Source organism: Salmo salar, chromosome ssa05 (genome assembly GCF_905237065.1).
Source record: "Salmo salar chromosome ssa05, Ssal_v3.1, whole genome shotgun sequence".
Classification (NCBI taxonomy): domain Eukaryota; kingdom Metazoa; phylum Chordata; class Actinopteri; order Salmoniformes; family Salmonidae; genus Salmo; species Salmo salar.
The window spans coordinates 86,246,937-86,268,835 of record NC_059446.1 but is presented as its reverse complement, the minus strand read 5'-3'; the positions used below and the strand labels follow the sequence as shown (position 1 = coordinate 86,268,835).

Here is a 21,899-nt window from a genome sequence, read left to right as displayed (position 1 = left end):
CCTTGTATCCTGGCTAACTGAGTCCTCTCTCTTCTCTGTGAGAGAGAGCCTTGTATCCTGGCTGACTGAGTCCGGCTCTGGTCAAAGGTAGTGCACTATGTAGGGAATAGGGTGCCATTTGGGACGTACACTTGCTGACTGACTGGGTCAGTGCCTCCTCTTCAATAGGAACACAGCAGAGAGCAGAAGATTAACCACCAGCTGAGAGAGACTGGCTGGTAGGTGAAACCCAGTTCCCTGTTCCCCTCCACATCTCCCTGAACTCCAGATGAAAACCATGTTGTTGTCTGTCTCATTCAGCACGCTGTGTAATGTGCTGCACTGTCTGTTCTGTCTGGTATGGCTCGTGATGCTTTCATTGCTCAAAGAGGTTATTTATTGGCATTATATGGAGAAATGTTACTCCCACACTCTCTACTTTTGCACGTTACTTTAGTCTTACCAGTGTATCAGTAATGGTGGGGGTATATTTGGAGGCCATATATAACCAGTAATAACAGTGGTACCAGAGGTGTGTCCATCTACCTTGTGACTGACTTAACATAGACCATCCTCTGTAGCATGTGATAACATTTACATTACATTTAAGTCATTTAGCAGACGCTCTTATCCAGAGCGACTTACAAATTGGTGCATTCACCTTATGATATCCAGTGGAACAACCACTTTACAATAGTGCATCTAAATCTTTTAAGGGGGGGTTAGAAGGATTACTTTATCCTATCCTAGGTATTCCTTAAAGAGGTGGGGTTTCAGGTGTCTCCGGAAGGTGGTGATTGACTCCGCTGTCCTGGCGTCGTGAGGGAGCTTGTTCCATGTTCAGCTGGCTGATATAAAGGGACTGTGGACTCATTTCAGGAAGTGGCCCAAAATGGCACCCTATTGCCTGTATAGTGCACTACTTTTGAGCAGAGCTGTATGGGCCTTAATCACAAGTAGTGCACTGCACTATAAAGGGAATAGGGTGCCAGATTTGAGCCCTACACTCTGCCAAACCTCTCGCTGCCTGCCGTACGAGAGTCAAGTTGCAGAGGAAGAAGGATACCATGGTGACAAGGTCTGTTCTGGGGGTTCTGAGAAACGGCCCAAGACGTTCTTCGGCCACAATTAGAACTCTGCCTCCTCCTCCAAGCTCTTGTCTCTAGCTCTGGGCTGTGTTGGTTGGAGCGACTTGGAATGGGCTTCACGACATGAATAGCTTACTGTTGACATACCAGGCGGCTCTGTTCACCTCTTAGTAGATGTAAATGTTATTTTTAACCACATCCTCTCTGCAGTCTAAGATTCTATTAGGGAGAGATTTACTCTCAAGGTTGTCACAACAGGTTCACCCATTATGGAGTTCTGTGGCGTCAAAACAGACATGCAAATGGACATTTCTGGATCTTCGGTGTTGTGGTGACTTCTACATATCTTGATGCCCACAGCTTCTTTAGATATCCATAGCAGGATGCAGAGCAATTCAAGGCATTTCATGTGAGGTTAGGGTCAGGCCTTACTATGTACAGGATTAGTGTCATACCTGGGACATTGAACAGAGAGTAGAATGGATCCTGTTGTGGGTTTTGCCTGTGTGTTGCTGGTAGAATGAATCCTGTTGTGGGATTTGCCAGTGTGTTACTGGTAGAATGGATCCTGTTGTGTGATTTGCCTGTGTGTTGCTGGTAGAATGAATCCTGTTGTGGGATTTGCCAGTGTGTTACTGGTAGAATGGATCCTGTTGTGTGATTTGCCTGTGTGTTACTGGTAGAATGGATCCTTTTGTGGGTTTTGCCTCTGTGTTACTGGTAGAATGGATCCTGTTGTGGGATTTGCCTGTGTGTTACTGGTAGGATGGATCCTGTTGTGGGTTTTGCCTGTGTGTTACTGGTAGAATGGATCCTGTTGTGTGATTTGCCTGTGTGTTACTGGTAGAATGGATCCTGTTGTGGGATTTGCCTGTGTGTTACTGGTAGAATGGATCCTGTTGTGGGATTTGCCTGTGTGTTACTGGTAGAATGGATCCTGTTGTGTGATTTGCCTGTGTGTTACTGGTAGAATGGATACTGTGTGCGTCCAAAATGGCGCCCTAATATCTTATATGTTGCGTTACTTTGTACCAGAATCCTCTAGGTTCTGGTAGGGCTGTGGCCATTTTTTTTCCTTGGCAAAAGTTTAAACCCTAAGCAGACCAAACTCGTTGGTCCTTTAACCTGCTGGATGTAATATATTGTGGCTGTAGTTTGAAAAGCAAATAAATGTGACTCTGGATGACAACAAAATGATGTTTCATTAGGGCTGTTTTCCCCAAAAAGTTACATCCGCTTCATGTTTTGTTTCCTTGTCACGATACTAATGAGTACTGCGCTACTGGTATGGTCCCGACCCTAGGCTCTGGGTCCTATGACCCGTTTGGGAAGCAGCCTGCAGTGTCCATGTAGAGGTGGTTCACACCCACCACACCTGTTGTTCCCTCACTGGAGATGATCAAAAGAAAACAGCAGTAGGAAACGCTGACTGGTACTGACAAGACATCCTCTTGTTCAGCCTGTAGTATCAGTCCTTCAGATCAGTTTCTTGTTTGTTTTTTTAGAGAAAGTCTCAGTTGCACCCTTCTATTCATGGCAGTGTGAAATAGTGATGTCATCATAACATCCTTCTCAGCCTGGCCTGTGATCTACTGGCTCTGCTGAGCCCCCAAGGGCTTTTGAAGGGAGCTGTTGCCTTGGTAACGCATTGTCGTCAAACACACAAGATGTTTGTCCCTGGGAGAAGGTATTGTGTTGTTGGAAGTCCCACTCCACTAGAAGATAAAAGGAGTGTGTGTGTGTGTGTGTGTGTGTGTGTGTGTGTGTGTGTGTGTGTGTTATTTTTTTACATGTAACCTTTATTTAACTAGGCAACTCGATTAAGAACAAATTCTTATTTACAATGACGGCCTACCCCGGACGGCGCTGGGCCAATTGTCCGCCGCCCTATGGGACTCCCAATCACGGCCGGATGTGATGGTGTCTGATGGTTCTCTAGTGTGAGTGACCCATGGTTTCTGCTTTAAGCCTTCATCTGTCACATGGAGGAGTCAAACAGCTGGTTTGAGCATCCTTGATGCCGTATGGTGCATTAGGTCTATATCTGACCTGGTGATGCATGTCTTAGCTAATCTACCATCACTATCTAATCCTTCAATGGAAGAATGTTTGTCATTCTAGAGGATGATAGCCCAACATGGCCAGAAAAATACATTGTATCCAACCGACTGATTTAATTTACACTTGCCAAACCCATTAAACGTTGAAGTCAAACAGTTCACCACAGTTCATTCAGTGAAGAAGAGGTAACCACACAGCTGTTCTCTGTTGTGGTTCTGGACCAACTACAAACAAACCCCTTATAGTGTGTCTGTGTTGACAGCAGGCTTTCCTGATGCTGTGGGTGCTGATGAACATGTTATGTGTCCCAAATGGCACCCTATTGCCTACATACTTATCAATCCAAGATGGCGTAGCAGTCAGACGTCTTTGTCCTTCGTCTTGTCGTGTCCCTTGTATATATATATTTACATATTTTCTTCACATATCTTTTTATATATTTTTTTTCTAAAAACTCAACCTCAAAACACTCTCCTGCAACCCGCCTCACCAATAAAAAAAGTATTATTTACCTCAAATCTGAAATCCACAACAGAAGCTGGCCAGAGGTTGGCCAGTTCACTGGCTAACGTTGGAGTTCAGCTAGCCACGGTTGGCGGTCATCAGCTATCCCTTAGCTTGAAAAGCTATCGCCAGTTTTGTACAGTGCGACTCAGACCAGAGCATACCGGACCTATTTTCTCTCCATATCCCCGGATTTCTACCGTAGGCTCTGGACATTTGCAGCTAGCTAGCTGCTACCCGAGTGACTATTGGCTAACGTCAGTCCCGGAGCTAACATCAATTATTCCGGAGCTAGCCAGCTGAAGAGTTCCATCAGCCACTCCTGGGCTACAATCACCTATCCGGACCCTTTTACTGCCGATGCGGAGCCCCATCGGGCCTTCACGACTGGACTACCGACATTATCTGCCCGAGGGAGTTATCCAACTGGCCCCTCCGTCGCGACGTAACCTGAACGCCCATCTGCGGCCTGCTAATCGTTAGCTGTCTTATCGGCTGCTATCTGAATAGGTCTATCGGACAATTTTCTTGGGCCACTATAACTATTTTGCCAGTTCCACCACCCACACATGCTATGACATCTTCTGGTTTCAGTTATGTTTCTAGAGACAATATCTCTCTCATCATCACTCAATGCCTAGGTCTACCTCCACTGTATTCACATCCTACCATACCTTTGTCTGTACATTATACCTTGAATCTATTTTATCGCCCCCAGAAACCCGCTCCTTTTACTCTCTATTCCGGACGTCATAGACGACCAATTCTCATAGCTTTTAGCCGTACCCTTATCCTACTCCTCCTCTGTTCCTCTGGTGATGTAGAGGTGAATCCAGGCCCTGCAGTGCCTAGCTCCACTCCTATTCCCCAGGCGCTCTCTTTTGATGACTTCTGTAACCGTAATAGCCTTGGTTTCATGCATGTTAACATTAGAAGCCTTCTCCCTAAGTTTGTTTTATTCACTGCTTTAGCACACTACCAACCCGGATGTCCTAGCCGTGTCTGAATCCTGGCTTAGGAAGTCCACCAAAAACTCTGAAATCTTCATTCCTAACTACAACATTTTCAGACAAGATAGAACGGCCAAAGGGGGCGGTGTTGCAATCTACTGCAGAGATAGCCTGCAGAGTTCTGTCCTGCTATCCAGGTCTGTACCCAAACAATTTTAACTTTTACTTTTAAAAATCCGTCTCTCACCGTTGCCGCCTGCGATACACCACCCTCTGCCCCCAGCTGTGCTCTGGACACCATATGTGAACTGATTGCCCTCCATCTATCTTCAGAGCTCGTGCTGCTAGGTGACCTAAACTGGGACATGCTTAACACCCCAGCCATCCTACAATCTAAGCTTGATGCCCTCAATCTCACACAAATTATCAATGAACCTACCAGGTACCACCTCAAAGCCGTAAACACGGGCACCCTCATAGATATCATCCTAACCAACTTGCCCTCTAAATACACCTCTGCTGTTTTCAACCAAGATCTCAGCGATCACTGCCTCATTGCCTGCATCCGTAATGGGTCAGCAGTCAAACGACCTCCACTCATCACTGTCAAACGCTCCCTGAAAAATTTCAGCGAGCAAGCCTTTCTAATCGACCTGGCCCGGGTATCTTGGAAGGATATTGACCTCATCCCGTCAGTAGAGGATGCCTGGTTATAAAAAAATATATATGCCTTCCTCACCATCTTAAATAAGCATGCCCCATTCAAGAAATGTAGAACCAGGAACAGATATAGCCCTTGGTTCTCTCCAGACCAGACTGCCCTTAACCAACACAAAAACATCCTGTGGCGTTCTGCATTGGCATCGAACAGCCCCCGTGATATGCAACTTTTCAGGGAAGTTAGAAACCAATATACACAGGCAGTTAGAAAAGCCAAGGCTAGCTTTTTCAAGCAGAAATTTGCTTCCTGCAACACAAACTCAAAAAAGTTCTGGAACACTGTAAAGTCCATGGAGAATAAGAACACCTCCTCCCAGCTGCCCACTGCACTGAGGATAGAAAACTCTGTCACCTCCGATAAATCCACTATAATTGAGAATTTCAATAAGCATTTTTCTATGGCTGGCCATGCTTTCCACCTGGCTACCCCTACCGCGGTCAACAGCACTGCACCCCCCACAGCTACTCGCCCAAGCCTTCCCCATTTCTCCTTCTCCAAAATCCAGTGAGTTGATGTTCTGAAAGAGCTGCAAAATCTGGACCCCTACAAATCAGCCAGGCTAGACAATCTGGACCCTCTCTTTCTAAAATTATCTGCTGAAATTGTTGCAACCCCTATTACTAGCCTGTTCAACCTCTCTTTCGTGTCGTCTGAGATTCCAAAAGATTGGAAAGCAGCTGCTGTCATCCCCCTCTTCAAAGGAGGGGACACTCTTGACCCAAACTGCTACAGACCTATATCTATCCTACCCTGCCTTTCTAAGGTCTTCGAAAGCCAAGTCAACAAACAAATTACCGACCATTTCGAATCCCACCGTTTCAGAGCTGGTCATGGGTGCACCTCAGCCACGCTCAAGGTCCTAAACGTTATCGTAACAGCCATCGATAAGAAACAATACTGTGCTGCCGTATTCATTGACCTGGCCAAGGCTTTCGACTCTGTCAATCACCACATCCTCATCGGCAGACTCAATAGCCTTGGTTTCTCAAATGATTGCCTCGCCTGGTTCACCAACTACTTCTCTGATAGAGTTCAATGTGTCAAATCGGAGGGCCTGTTGTCCGGACCTCTGGCAGTCTCTATGGGGGTGCCACAGGGTTCAATTCTTGGGCCTACTCTTTTCTCTCTATACATCAAGGATGTCGCTCTTGCTGCTGGTGAGTCTTTGATCCACCTCTACGCAGACGACACCATTCTGTATACTTCTGGCCCTTCTTTGGACACTGTGTTAACAACCCTCCAGACGAGCTTCAATGCCATACAACTCTCCTTCCGTGGCCTCCAACTGCTCTTAATACAAGTAAAACTAAATGCATGCTCTTCAACCGATCGCTGCCCGCACCTGCCCGCCCGTCCAGCATCACTACTCTGGACGGTTCTGACTTAGAATATGTGGACAACTACAAATACCTTGGTGTCTGGTTAGACTGTAAGCTCTCCTTCCAGACTCACATCAAACATCTCCAATCCAAAGTTAAATCTAGAATTGGCTTCCTATTTCGCAACAAAGCATCCTTCACTCATGCTGCCAAACATACCCTCGTAAAACTGACCATCCTACCGATCCTCGACTTCGGCGATGTCATTTACAAAATAGCCTCCAATACCCTACTCAATAAATTGGATGCAGTCTATCACAGTGCTATCCGTTTTGTCACCAAAGCCCCCATATACTACCCACCACTGCGACCTGTACGCTCTCGTTGGCTGGCCCTCGCTTCATACTCGTCGCCAAACCCACTGGCTCCAGGTCATCTACAAGACCCTGCTAGGTGAAGTCCCCCCTTATCTCAGCTCATTGGTCACCATAGCAGCACCCACCTGTAGCACGCACTCCAGCAGGTATATCTCTCTGGTCACCCCAAAAGCCAATTCCTCCTTTGGCCGTCTCTCCTTCCAGTTCTCTGCTGCCAATGACTGGAACGAACTACAAAAATCTCTGAAACTGGAAACACTTATCTCCCTCACTAGCTTTAAGTACCAGCTGTCAGAGCAGCTCCCAGATCACTGCACCTGTACATAGCCCATCTATAATTTAGCCCAAACAGCTACCTCTTCCCATACTGTATTTATTTATTTTGCTCCTTTGCACCCCATTATTTCTATTTCTACTTTGCACTTTCTTCCACTACAAATCTACCATTCCAGTGTTTTACTTGCTATGTTGTATTTACTTTGCCACCATGGCCTTTTTTGCCTTTACCTCCCTTATCTCACCTCATTTGCTCACATTGTATATAGACTTATTTTCTACTGTATTATTGACTGTATGTTTGTTTTACTCCATGTGTAACTCTGTGTTGTTGTATGTGTCAAACTGCTTTGCTTTATCTTGGCCAGGTCGCAATTGTAAATGAGAACTTGTTCTCAACTTGCCTACCTGGTTAAATAAAGGTGAAATAAAAATAAATTGTGCACTACTTTTGACCAGAGCCCTATGGTAGTGCACTATATAGGGAATAGGGTACCATTTGAGACGAATCTAGGCCCTCAGAAACCACCAGTCGCTGACTGAATGTTCCCACTGTTTGGATGGGAGGTGCTTGTTGAGATGGCAGGAAACAGTGAATAGTGTAGGAAGGACACAGGACAGTGTGTTGTCTGTGTGTGTTGTCTGTGGTGACAGTTGGTTCATGTTGCGAGTCATGCTTGGATGACTGAGGTTGGTACTCTGTGTTTCTCCCTGTTGTGTGGGGGTACTGATGTCTCATTTCACAGTGTGCAGCGGCTTGGAACCAGTTGTTTCAGACATGCAGCGGTTCACAAACTCTTAAGACATTCACCCTCAGTAGGGGATTCTGCTTTGTCTGGTTCCTCAGTTTGAAGTAGGCAGGAGTGCAGTGTAGAGCTGCTTTGTCTCTCGTAACAATGGACTCCCTCAGAGTGCCAATGCTAATCAGCTGTTTCTGTCAGAGAGACAGAACTGTACTGTTTATGATGTGTGATGCCGAAGACCAGTTCCCACATTGTGTGGACAATTACATTGTTTTGTAATGTGAATGTATTTGTATATTTTCCAGGACTGGGCCTTTGATGACGGTGCCCCTCCTCCCACTAAGATCGTAGATGATTGGCTGAACCTGCTGAAGACTAAGTTCCGTGAGGACCCTGGCTGCTGCGTGGCGGTGCACTGTGTTGCCGGGCTGGGACGGTAAGACAGTTGAACCAAGCTCACAAGGCTGCAGTGTCATCCCCCCACTGTGATGGCCACTGTCCCAGCAGCCACCAGTCTCTCCCCTTCTCCTACAGCCTGACCAGGGCCCTCTCTCTGCATGCAGGCAGACCCAAGCCAAAGTCAACTGTTAGCCAAGGGACACTCCTTCACAATTAATCCACCATTTATTATCAAAGCACAGAGGTTGACGTCTGAAAAACGTTGAAGCAGCATTTATTTCTATTGTGTCTCTAAATGTATCCTCTCAGATTGAATCTCTACTAGTCAGCTCACCAGTACTCTGGTCAAAAGTAGTGCACTATATAGGGAATAGGGTGACATTGGCCATAGGGCTCTGGTCAAAAGTAGTGAACTATGTAGGGAATAGGGTGCCATTTGGGACGTAGCCAGTTGTCTTGTGAAATGTCAGTTAGCTGTATTCTGGTTGGCCATGCCCAGACCTGTACTGTATGTTCTGTAGTTGAGCCTCTGGACTCCCATTGGCCATGCCATACATTAGTTCTTATGGTTGGCATGCCATACATTAGTTCTTATGGTTGGGCATGCCATACATTAGTTCTTATGGTTGGCCATGCCATACATTAGTTATTATGGTTGGCCATGACATACATTAGTTCTTATGGTTGGCCATGACATACATTAGTTCTTATGGTTGGCCATGACATACATTAGTTCTTATGGTTGGCCATGCCATACATTAGTTCTTATGGTTGGCCATGCCATACATTAGTTCTTATGGTTGGCCATGCCATACATTAGTTCTTATGGTTGGCCATGCCATACATTAGTTCTTATGGTTGGCCATGCCATACATTAGTTCTTATGGTTGGCCATGACATACATTAGTTCTTATGGTTGGCCATGACATACATTAGTTCTTATGGTTGGCCATGCCATACTTTAGTTCTTATGGTTGGCCATGCCATACATTAGTTCTTATGGTTGGCCATGACATACATTAGTTCTTATGGTTGGCCATGCCATACATTAGTTCTTATGGTTGGCCATGACATACATTAGTTCTTATGGTTGGCCATGCCATACTTTAGTTCTTATGGTTGGCCATGACATACATTAGTTCTTATGGTTGGCCATGCCATACTTTAGTTCTTATGGTTGGCCATGCCATACATTAGTTCTTATGGTTGCCATGCCAACCATCATAACAGAGGAGTTGACGAAATAGAAGCACAAACTGATCTGGTTACCAGGCTCATTTTAGCTCTGTCCTGTCTGGTGTTCCTTCAGGTGTCCTCTATGGCAGAGGAGAGACAATGACTCACATCTGTACTGATGGAGTATTAGCTAGCTAGTAGAGGAGAAAGTTTAGGATACGTCTCAAATGGCACCCTATTCTATACATAGGGCTCTGGTCAAAAGTAGTGCACTGTGGTCAATAGGGAGCCGTTAAACCAGGTTAAACCAGGCCTTTGGTACTAATAATGGTTGAGCTCATTGGTAGGAAGCTGAAGGAGCACCTCTTCCCCTCCCGTCCTGGGTAAGCTGAAGGAGCCCCCAGCCCCCTGACCTCCCCAGACTCCCATCTTCCTCTCCCCTCCTTGGGTAAGCTGAAGGAGCCCCCCTGACCACCCCAGACTCCCATCTTCCCCTCCCCTCTCTGGGTAAGCTGAAGGAGCCCCCCTGACCACCCCAGACTCCCATCTTCCCTTCCCCTCCCTGGGTAAGCTGAAGGAGCCCCCCTGCCCACCCCAGACTCCCATCTTCCTCTCCCCTCCTGGGTAAGCTGAAGGAGCCCCCTGACCTCCCCAGACTCCCATCTTCCTCTCCCCTCCTGGGTAAGCTGAAGGAGCCCCCCTGACCACCCCAGACTCCCATCTTCCCCTCCCCTCCCTGGGTAAGCTGAAGGAGCCCCCCTGCCCACCCCAGACTCCCATCTTCCTCTCCCCTCCTGGGTAAGCTGAAGGAGCCCCCCTGACCACCCCAGACTCCCATCTTCCCCTCCCCTCCCTGGGTAAGCTGAAGGAGCCCCCTGCCCACCCCAGACTCCCATCTTCCTCTCCCCTCCTGGGTAAGCTGAAGGAGCCCCCCTGACCTCCCCCAGACTCCCATCTTCCTCTCCCCTCCTGGGTAAGCTGAAGGAGCCCCCCTGCCCACCCCAGACTCCCATCTTCCTCTCCCCTCCTGGGTAAGCTGAAGGAGCCCCCCTGACCTCCCCAGACTCCCATCTTCCTCTGCCCTCCTGGGTAAGCTGAAGGAGCCCCCTGACCTCCCCAGACTCCCATCTTCCTCTCCCCTCCCTGGGTAAGCTGAAGGAGCCCCCTGACCACCCCAGACTCCCATCTTCCTCTCCCCTCCTGGGTAAGCTGAAGGAGCCCCTGACCTCCCCAGACTCCCATCTTCCTCTCCTCTCCCTGGGTAAGCTGAAGGAGCCCCCTGACCACCCCAGACTCCCATCTTCCTCTCCCCTCCTGGGTAAGCTGAAGGAGCCCCCTGACCTCCCCAGACTCCCATCTTCCTCTCCCCTCCCTGGGTAAGCTGAAGGAGCCCCCTGACCTCCCCAGACTCCCATCTTCCTCTCCCCTCCTGGGTAAGCTGAAGGAGCCCCCTGACCTCCCCAGACTCCCATCTTCCTCTCCTCTCCCTGGGTAAGCTGAAGGAGCCCCCTGACCTCCCCAGACTCCCATCTTCCTCTCCCCTCCTGGGTAAGCTGAAGGAGCCCCCCTGACCTCCCCAGACTCCCATCTTCCTCTCCCCTCCTGGGTAAGCTGAAGGAGCCCCCTGACCTCCCCAGACTCCCATCTTCCTCTGCCCTCCTGGGTAAGCTGAAGGAGCCCCCCTGACCTCCCCAGACTCCCATCTTCCTCTCCCCTCCCTGGGTAAGCTGAAGGAGCCCCCTGACCACCCCAGACTCCCATCTTCCTCTCCCCTCCTGGGTAAGCTGAAGGAGCCCCCTGACCTCCCCAGACTCCCATCTTCCTCTCCCCTCCTGGGTAAGCTGAAGGAGCCCCCTGACCTCCCCAGACTCCCATCTTCCTCTCCCCTCCTGGGTAAGCTGAAGGAGCCCCCTGACCTCCCCAGACTCCCATCTTCCTCTCCCCTCCTGGGTAAGCTGAAGGAGCCCCCTGACCTCCCCAGACTCCCATCTTCCTCTGCCCTCCTGGGTAAGCTGAAGGAGCCCCCCTGACCTCCCCAGACTCCCATCTTCCTCTCCCCTCCCTGGGTAAGCTGAAGGAGCCCCCTGACCACCCCAGACTCCCATCTTCCTCTCCCCTCCTGGGTAAGCTGAAGGAGCCCCCTGACCTCCCCAGACTCCCATCTTCCTCTCCCCTCCTGGGTAAGCTGAAGGAGCCCCCTGACCTCCCCAGACTCCCATCTTCCTCTCCCCTCCTGGGTAAGCTGAAGGAGCCCCCCTGACCTCCCCAGACTCCCATCTTCCTCTCCTCTCCCTGGGTAAGCTGAAGGAGCCCCCTGACCTCCCCAGACTCCCATCTTCCTCTCCCCTCCTGGGTAAGCTGAAGGAGCCCCCCTGACCTCCCCCAGACTCCCATCTTCCTCTCCCCTCCTGGGTAAGCTGAAGGAGCCCCCTGACCTCCCCAGACTCCCATCTTCCTCTCCTCTCCCTGGGTAAGCTGAAGGAGCCCCCCTGACCTCCCCAGACTCCCATCTTCCTCTCCTCTCCCTGGGTAAGCTGAAGGAGCCCCCCTGACCTCCCCAGACTCCCATCTTCCTCTCCTCTCCCTGGGTAAGCTGAAGGAGCCCCCCTGACCTCCCCAGACTCCCATCTTCCTCTCCCCTCCCTGGGTAAGCTGAAGGAGCCCCCCTGACCTCCCCAGACTCCCATCTTCCTCTCCCCTCCTGGGTAAGCTGAAGGAGCCCCCGACCACCCCAGACTCCCATCTTCCTCTCCCCTCCTGGGTAAGCTGAAGGAGCCCCCCTGACCTCCCCAGACTCCCATCTTCCTCTCCCCTCCTGGGTAAGCTGAAGGAGCCCCCCTGACCTCCCCAGACTCCCATCTTCCTCTCCCCTCCCTGGGTAAGCTGAAGGAGCCCCCTGACCTCCCCAGACTCCCATCTTCCTCTCCTCTCCCTGGGTAAGCTGAAGGAGCCCCCTGACCTCCCCAGACTCCCATCTTCCTCTCCCCTCCCTGGGTAAGCTGAAGGAGCCCCCCTGACCACCCCAGACTCCCATCTTCCTCTCCTCTCCCTGGGTAAGCTGAAGGAGCCCCCTGACCTCCCCAGACTCCCATCTTCCTCTCCTCTCCTGGGTAAGCTGAAGGAGCCCCCTGACCTCCCCAGACTCCCATCTTCCTCTCCTCTCCTGGGTAAGCTGAAGGAGCCCCCTGACCTCCCCAGACTCCCATCTTCCTCTCCTCTCCCTGGGTAAGCTGAAGGAGCCCCCCAGCCTCCCCTCCCTGGGTTGATGAAGCACCGTCTATCTCTGACGTACTGGAGACCTCCTCTGGGACTCGTCTGTGGTTTTTGACAGGGCGCCAATGTTTACTTTACTCTGAACTGTTTGTTGTCCTGTTAATCAGCTGGGGAGTCTTTGGCTTTCAGCTGGAACCCTCTGGAACATCAAAGTGTTCTGGGGGCTGATATGGCTTGACAGGGTACAGTTAGATAGATGAATATATGTCAATGTCTCATGTCCAGGCAGGCAGCTCATCTGTTTCAGTGATTCCTAGAAGTCCAGTGTTTGTGTTAGTGGTGTTATGCTCTTCAGCTCTCTATTTCCACGCTGACTTACCGTAACCACAGCAACGACCCATATAAGGCTAGAAAAATGGAAAGTGGGCTACAGCGTTTTCTAATGATTTGTTACCTGTAAATATTAGTGGCCAAATACAGCACAACTAGTTCCAGCTCTCAACCCGCAGCAGGGCTTTCCTTTGTCCAAACCAGAATAGTCCAAACCAGAATGAACTCCATTCCCTGGGAACTGGCTGTGTTGTGACAACATGGAGAGAGAGAAGTTGCTGGGGGCATAACAGGAAGGACACACATGGATGTCTTTAATTCCCAGTATTACTCTGTGAATGCAGTTTCTATGGCAACATCCCAAATGGCACCATATTCCATATTAAGTGCAATACTTTTGACCAGGACCTATAAGGTTCTGACGTGTCTTTAAGTCCCAGTATTAGTAGCAGCGTGACTGTGTCTTTAAGTCCCAGTATTAGTAGCAGTGTGACTGTGTCTTTAAGTCCCAGTATTAGTAGCAGTGTGACTGTGTCTTTAAGTCTCAGTATTAGTAGCAGTGTGACTGTGTCTTTAAGTCCCAGTATTAGTAGCAGTGTGACTGTGTCTTTAAGTCCCAGTATTAGTAGCAGTGTGACTGTGTCTTTAAGTCCCAGTATTAGTAGCAGTGTGACTGTGTCTTTAAGTCCCAGTATTAGTAGCAGCGTGACTGTGTCTTTAAGTCCCAGTATTAGTAGCAGCGTGACTGTGTCTTTAAGTCCCAGTATTAGTAGCAGTGTGACTGTGTCTTTAAGTCCCAGTATTAGTAGCAGTGTGACTGTGTCTTTAAGTCTCAGTATTAGTAGCAGCGTGACTGTGTCTTTAAGTCCCAGTATTAGTAGCAGTGTGACTGTGTCTTTAAGTCCCAGTATTAGTAGCAGCGTGACTGTGTCTTTAAGTCCCAGTATTAGTAGCAGTGTGACTGTGTCTTTAAGTCCCAGTATTAGTAGCAGTGTGACTGTGTCTTTAAGTCCCAGTATTAGTAGCAGTGTGACTGTGTCTTTAAGTCTCAGTATTAGTAGCAGTGTGACTGTGTCTTTAAGTCCCAGTATTAGTAGCAGTGTGACTGTGTCTTTAAGTCCCAGTATTAGTAGCAGTGTGACTGTGTCTTTAAGTCCCAGTATTAGTAGCAGTGTGACTGTGTCTTTAAGTCCCAGTATTAGTAGCAGCGTGACTGTGTCTTTAAGTCTCAGTATTAGTAGCAGCGTGACTGTGTCTTTAAGTCCCAGTATTAGTAGCAGTGTGACTGTGTCTTTAAGTCCCAGTATTAGTAGCAGCGTGACTGTGTCTTTAAGTCTCAGTATTAGTAGCAGCGTGACTGTGTCTTTAAGTCCCAGTATTAGTAGCAGTGTGACTGTGTCTTTAAGTCCCAGTATTAGTAGCAGTGTGACTGTGTCTTTAAGTCCCAGTATTAGTAGCAGTGTGACTGTGTCTTTAAGTCCCAGTATTAGCAGCAGCACATAAAGGCTGTTTCTTTGTGTTTCTCCCTCCAGGGCTCCTGTGCTGGTGGCTCTGGCTCTGATCGAGGGCGGGATGAAGTATGAGGAGGCAGTTCAGTTCATCAGGCAGTATGTACACCTCACCTCCAGATTCAGTTCAGTTCATCAGGCAGTATGTACACCTCACATTCAGTTCAGTTCATCAGGCAGTATGTACACCTCACATTCAGTTCAGTTCATCAGGCAGTATGTACACCTCACATTCAGTTCAGTTCATCAGGCAGTATGTACACCTCACATTCAGTTCAGTTCATCAGGCAGTATGTACACCTCACATTCAGTTCAGTTCATCAGGCAGTATGTACACCTCACATTCAGTTCAGTTCATCAGGCAGTATGTACACCTCACATTCAGTTCAGTTCATCAGGCAGTATGAACACCTCACCTCCAGATTCAGTTCAGTTCATCAGGCAGTATGAACACCTCACCTCCAGATTCAGTTCAGTTCATCAGGCAGTATGAACACCTCACCTCCAGATTCAGTTCAGTTCATCAGGCAGTATGAACACCTCCCCTCCAGATTCAGTTCAGTTCATCAGGCAGTATGAACACCTCACCTCCAGATTCAGTTCAGTTCGTCAGGCAGTATGAACACCTCACCTCCAGATTCAGTTCAGTTCATCAGGCAGTATGAACACCTCACCTCCAGATTCAGTTCAGTTCATCAGGCAGTATGAACACCTCACCTCCAGATTCAGTTCAGTTCATCAGGCAGTATGAACACCTCACCTCCAGATTCAGTTCAGTTCATCAGGCAGTATGAACACCTCACCTCCAGATTCAGTTCAGTTCATCAGGCAGTATGAACACCTCACCTCCAGATTCAGTTCAGTTCATCAGGCAGTATGAACACCTCACCTCCAGATTCAGTTCAGTTCATCAGGCAGTATGAACACCTCACCTCCAGATTCAGTTCAGTTCATCAGGCAGTATGTACACCTCACCTCCAGATTCAGTTCAGTTCATCAGGCAGTATGAACACCTCACCTCCAGATTCAGTTCAGTTCATCAGGCAGTATGAACACCTCACCTCCAGATTCAGTTCAGTTCATCAGGCAGTATGTACACCTCACATTCAGTTCAGTTCATCAGGCAGTATGTACACCTCACATTCAGTTCAGTTCATCAGGCAGTATGTACACCTCACATTCAGTTCAGTTCATCAGGCAGTATGTACACCTCACATTCAGTTCAGTTCATCAGGCAGTATGTACACCTCACATTCAGTTCAGTTCATCAGGCAGTATGTACACCTCACATTCAGTTCAGTTCATCAGGCAGTATGTACACCTCACATTCAGTTCAGTTCATCAGGCAGTATGAACACCTCACCTCCAGATTCAGTTCAGTTCATCAGGCAGTATGAACACCTCACCTCCAGATTCAGTTCAGTTCATCAGGCAGTATGAACACCTCACCTCCAGATTCAGTTCAGTTCATCAGGCAGTATGAACACCTCCCCTCCAGATTCAGTTCAGTTCATCAGGCAGTATGAACACCTCACCTCCAGATTCAGTTCAGTTCATCAGGCAGTATGAACACCTCACCTCCAGATTCAGTTCAGTTCATCAGGCAGTATGAACACCTCACCTCCAGATTCAGTTCAGTTCATCAGGCAGTATGAACACCTCACCTCCAGATTCAGTTCAGTTCATCAGGCAGTATGAACACCTCACCTCCAGATTCAGTTCAGTTCATCAGGCAGTATGAACACCTCACCTCCAGATTCAGTTCAGTTCATCAGGCAGTATGAACACCTCACCTCCAGATTCAGTTCAGTTCATCAGGCAGTATGTACACCTCACCTCCAGATTCAGTTCAGTTCATCAGGCAGTATGAACACCTCACCTCCAGATTCAGTTCAGTTCATCAGGCAGTATGAACACCTCACCTCCAGATTCAGTTCAGTTCATCAGGCAGTATGAACACCTCACCTCCAGATTCAGTTCGGTTCATCAGGCAGTATGAACACCTCACCTCCAGATTCAGTTCAGTTCATCAGGCAGTATGAACACCTCACCTCCAGGTTCATCAGGCAGTATGAACACCTCACCTCCAGATTCAGTTCAGTTCATCAGGCAGTATGAACACCTCACCTCCAGATTCAGTTCAGTTCATCAGGCAGTATGAACACCTCACCTCCAGATTCAGTTCAGTTCATCAGGCAGTATGAACACCTCACCTCCAGATTCAGTTCAGTTCATCAGGCAGTATGAACACCTCACCTCCAGATTCAGTTCAGTTCATCAGGCAGTATGAACACCTCACCTCCAGATTCAGTTCGGTTCATCAGGCAGTATGAACACCTCACCTCCAGATTCAGTTCGGTTCATCAGGCAGTATGGACACCTCACCTCCAGATTCAGTTCGGTTCATCAGGCAGTATGAACACCTCACCTCCAGATTCAGTTCGGTTCATCAGGCAGTATGAACACCTCACCTCCAGATTCAGTTCATCAGGCAGTATGAACACCTCACCTCCAGATTCAGTTCAGTTCATCAGGCAGTATGAACACCTCGCCTCCAGATTCAGTTCAGTTCATCAGGCAGTATGAACACCTCACCTCCAGATTCAGTTCGGTTCATCAGGCAGTATGAACACCTCGCCTCCAGATTCAGTTCAGTTCATCAGGCGGTATGAACACCTCACCTCCAGATTCAGTTCGGGTTCATCAGGCAGTATGAACACCTCGCCTCCAGATTCAGTTCAGTTCATCAGGCAGTATGAACACCTCACCTCCAGATTCAGTTCAGTTCATCAGGCAGTATGAACACCTCACCTCCAGATTCAGTTCGGTTCATCAGGCAGTATGAACACCTCACCTCCAGATTCAGTTCGGTTCATCAGGCAGTATGAACACCTCACCTCCAGATTCAGTTCAGTTCATCAGGCAGTATGAACACCTCGCCTCCAGATTCAGTTCAGTTCATCAGGCAGTATGAACACCTCACCTCCAGATTCAGTTCGGTTCATCAGGCAGTATGAACACCTCACCTCCAGATTCAGTTCGGTTCATCAGGCAGTATGGACACCTCACCTCCAGATTCAGTTCGGTTCATCAGGCAGTATGAACACCTCACCTCCAGATTCAGTTCAGTTCATCAGGCAGTATGAACACCTCACCTCCAGATTCAGTTCGGTTCATCAGGCAGTATGAACACCTCACCTCCAGATTCAGTTCGGTTCATCAGGCAGTATGAACACCTCACCTCCAGATTCAGTTCGGTTCATCAGGCAGTATGAACACCTCACCTCCAGATTCAGTTCGGTTCATCAGGCAGTATGGACACCTCACCTCCAGATTCAGTTCGGTTCATCAGGCAGTATGAACACCTCACCTCCAGATTCAGTTCAGTTCATCAGGCAGTATGAACACCTCACCTCCAGATTCAGTTCGGTTCATCAGGCAGTATGAACACCTCACCTCCAGATTCAGTTCGGTTCATCAGGCAGTATGAACACCTCACCTCCAGATTCAGTTCATCAGGCAGTATGAACACCTCACCTCCAGATTCAGTTCAGTTCATCAGGCAGTATGAACACCTCGCCTCCAGATTCAGTTCAGTTCATCAGGCAGTATGAACACCTCACCTCCAGATTCAGTTCGGTTCATCAGGCAGTATGAACACCTCGCCTCCAGATTCAGTTCAGTTCATCAGGCAGTATGAACACCTCACCTCCAGATTCAGTTCAGTTCATCAGGCAGTATGAACACCTCGCCTCCAGATTCAGTTCAGTTCATCAGGCAGTATGAACACCTCGCCTCCAGATTCAGTTCAGTTCATCAGGCAGTATGAACACCTCACCTCCAGATTCAGTTCAGTTCATCAGGCAGTATGAACACCTCGCCTCCAGATTCAGTTCAGTTCATCAGGCAGTATGAACACCTCACCTCCAGATTCAGTTCAGTTCATCAGGCAGTATGAACACCTCACCTCCAGATTCAGTTCAGTTCATCAGGCAGTATGAACACCTCACCTCCAGATTCAGTTCAGTTCATCAGGCAGTATGAACACCTCACCTCCAGATTCAGTTCAGTTCATCAGGCAGTATGAACACCTCACCTCCAGATTCAGTTCAGTTCATCAGGCAGTATGTACACCTCAGATTTAGTTCAGTTCATCAGGCAGTATGAACACCTCAGATTCAGTTCAGTTCATCAGGCAGTATGAACACCTCACCTCCAGATTCAGTTCAGTTCATCAGGCAGTATGAACACCTCAGATTTAGTTCAGTTCATCAGGCAGTATGAACACCTCAGATTCAGTTCAGTTCATCAGGCAGTATGAACACCTCAGATTTAGTTCAGTTCATCAGGCAGTATGAACACCTCAGATTCAGTTCAGTTCATCAGGCAGTATGAACACCTCACCTCCAGATTCAGTTCAGTTCATCAGGCAGTATGAACACCTCAGATTTAGTTCAGTTCATCAGGCAGTATGAACACCTCAGATTTAGTTCAGTTCATCAGGCAGTATGAACACCTCAGATTCAGTTCAGTTCATCAGGCAGTATGAACACCTCAGATTTAGTTCAGTTCATCAGGCAGTATGAACACCTCAGATTTAGTTCAGTTCATCAGGCAGTATGTACACCTCAGATTTAGTTCAGTTCATCAGGCAGTATGAACACCTCACTTTCTGTCTCTTGATGTTTTTAAGGAGAGTGGAAGTCCACTCAACCTGTTTAGTGTTGTTCCTGTTTCATCTGACAGCTGTAGCTTCAGATGGGGACATCATGAGGAGGGAGAAAGGGATTGAACCGCTCTCCACTGAGGAGGTTTATGGGACATCATGAGGAGGGAGAAAGGGATTGAACCGCTCTCCACTGAGGAGGTTTATGGGACATCATGAGGAGGGAGAAAGGGATTGAACCGCTCTCCACTGAGGAGGTTTATGTGGTTTGAGCTGGGAGTGTCTTTCCCTCAGCCAGGGCTCTGCACACCTCTGGATTCTTCTGATACTCATAGGCTCTACTTTATGGGTCGGGTTCTCTGGAAAAACATCAAGCCTACTGCCCTCCCGGACTGAGCACCATGCTCAATGGACAATCTGAATTGAAAGTGCTTTTTAGTCCAGGAATAAATAGGCTTCGTGTGGATCCAGGAAAATCATCCCCTACGTGAATTATAAATGTCTCTTTACATGAGGGCCCTTATATACAGCGAAGCTATCCATGTTAGCATTGTGTGTGTGTGGGGCTACAGTGTCAAGCTGTTACGCTTCACATATAAGATACAAAGTGAATAATCAGTGTTGATGAGTCTCTAAATGTTGCACTGCTTTTGACCAGGGTGGACACTGATCAGAGGTAGTGAGCAGGGTGCCAATTGGGACACAACAGAGGTTCCTGTAGGGAGTAACAGTAGACCTGTCTTTCTGTGTCTCCTCAGGAAGCGCAGGGGAGCGATCAACAGCAAGCAGCTGACCTACCTGGAGAAATACCGCTCCAGACAGAGACTGCGCTTCAAAGACCCTCACAAACACAAGAACAAGTGCTGTGTGATGTGATGATGTAGTGTGACCCTGCAGCCCGCCTGTTCTGACCCATATAGAACGACTACATCAACTTTAATATTGGACCGACCTACACCCCCCTTTGTAGTGTGACCCCGCAGCCTGCCTGTTCTGACCCATATAGAACGACTACATCAACTTTAATATTGGACCGACCTACACCCCCCTTTGATGCATTTAGGACTTGACCTGTTGTCTGTCTCCATGGGGACAGTTAGTTCCCACTGTTCTGTTGGGATTCTTCTGCTTCTCACTCTCAGGGCTGTTAGACCATCTTCTCTCTGATGTCTTTGAATGAACACCTTCGTCCCCAACTGCCGGCCAATTGAACTCGTAGAGAGGAAAAGCGAACAAGCCCGATTTCCATCAAGCACACACACACACACACACACACACACACACACACACACACACTGACAAACTATTTTGCACTGATTGTGACATACTGTGACATACACACACAGAGCCATCGACCACCAGACCAACCCCTCAACCAGCAGCAACACTGTCAGCTTGGTCCCAGGCCTGATCGTTCCTCTTTCCTCCCTGCTGCTTGGTAGCACTGACCCAACCCAAAGCACTGTCAATGAAACACACCGACCCACCACTAGCTGTCACAACAGGTCTGCATCACCATACACCATGTTAACTGAAAGCCCCTGCTAGCCATGATGACATGAATGAAATAATCATGAAAAAGAAGAGATTTTTTGCTGTCTGTGTGTTTTTATCTCAATGTTTGAAGAAGATCCAGTTGAACGTCTTTGTTAAATTGAATGCCATCCACAGAGCTCAGTCATCTTGCTCCTTGCTCCGGTTTCATAATGCATGGAAGGTAACACTTGTTAGAATCATGTCCTTGTCTCCTTCATTTCTGAGGATATGGGGATGCGGATGGGACTTAATATAGGACAAGGTTTTGTGCTGAGTTGCTGGTTTTTAAATAGCAATATTTTTTACATTGTGATATGAAATACTCTGGGATTAGGATTCTTCACCACTGGCTGCTTCTGTTGTACAACATGAAGGATCTCAGTGTATCATGTAGGAGTCAGCTGAGCCTGGGTGGGCTTGGTAGGCAACACTGTGTCCCAGATGGCACCCTATTCCCTATATAGTGCACTACTTTTGACCAGAGGTCTATGGGCTTCAATGCCTTGAAATATACACACACATGGACTCGCACTGACCCTATGGGCTCCGGTCAAAAGTTGTGCACTATATAGGGAATAGGGTGCCATCTGGGACGCGTACTATGCTTTGGGAACGTAAACATGACGGTGCACCGTAGTCATCTCTGGGATGAAAAACAGCCAACTGAACCGTCTGCTCAGAAATAACGTCCAGGCTCTGTATCTGTCAGTGTGGATATAGTCACTCATCTTACCTCCGAAATGGCACCCTATTCCCCTTTTGTAGTGCACTACTATATAGCACACTTTTGACTATAGTCCTATGGGCTCTGGTCAAAAGTAGTGCACTAAATAGGGAATAGGGTGCAAGACGCGTTCTTAGTTAATTAAGGACAGGTACTGAAGGAATGACTCATATCCTGGGAAGAAAGCTGTCACATTTATCTGCTGCCTTGGAAGTAACCCACTTCAGATTGTTCACAGTTAATGAAGTACAAGAAATAAAGTAATTGTTAAAAGTATGCTGGACTGTTTTGTGCTTTTGTTTGGGAGTTGACTTGTGGGAGAACGAATC

General features: G+C 48.2%; 1 protein-coding gene across 5 annotated transcripts in view; it reads left to right on the top strand.

The window, feature by feature from the left end:
• The window catches only part of LOC106591203 (protein tyrosine phosphatase type IVA 3), a 71,608-nt gene extending 49,762 nt beyond the window's left edge, over positions 1-21,846 (top strand). For 4 of the 5 annotated variants that reach the window (XM_045719257.1, XM_045719260.1, XM_045719256.1 and 1 more), the window contains exons 4-6: positions 8,324-8,454; positions 14,669-14,743; positions 20,069-21,846. In XM_045719257.1, coding sequence (XP_045575213.1) covers positions 8,324-8,454; positions 14,669-14,743; positions 20,069-20,186 — 324 coding nt within the window. In that variant the 3' untranslated portion in view covers positions 20,187-21,846. The remainder of the gene's footprint in view (positions 1-8,323; positions 8,455-14,668; positions 14,744-20,068) is intronic. The other variant, XM_045719261.1, reaches the window with a different exon arrangement.
• Positions 21,847-21,899: the final 53 nt, after the last annotated feature.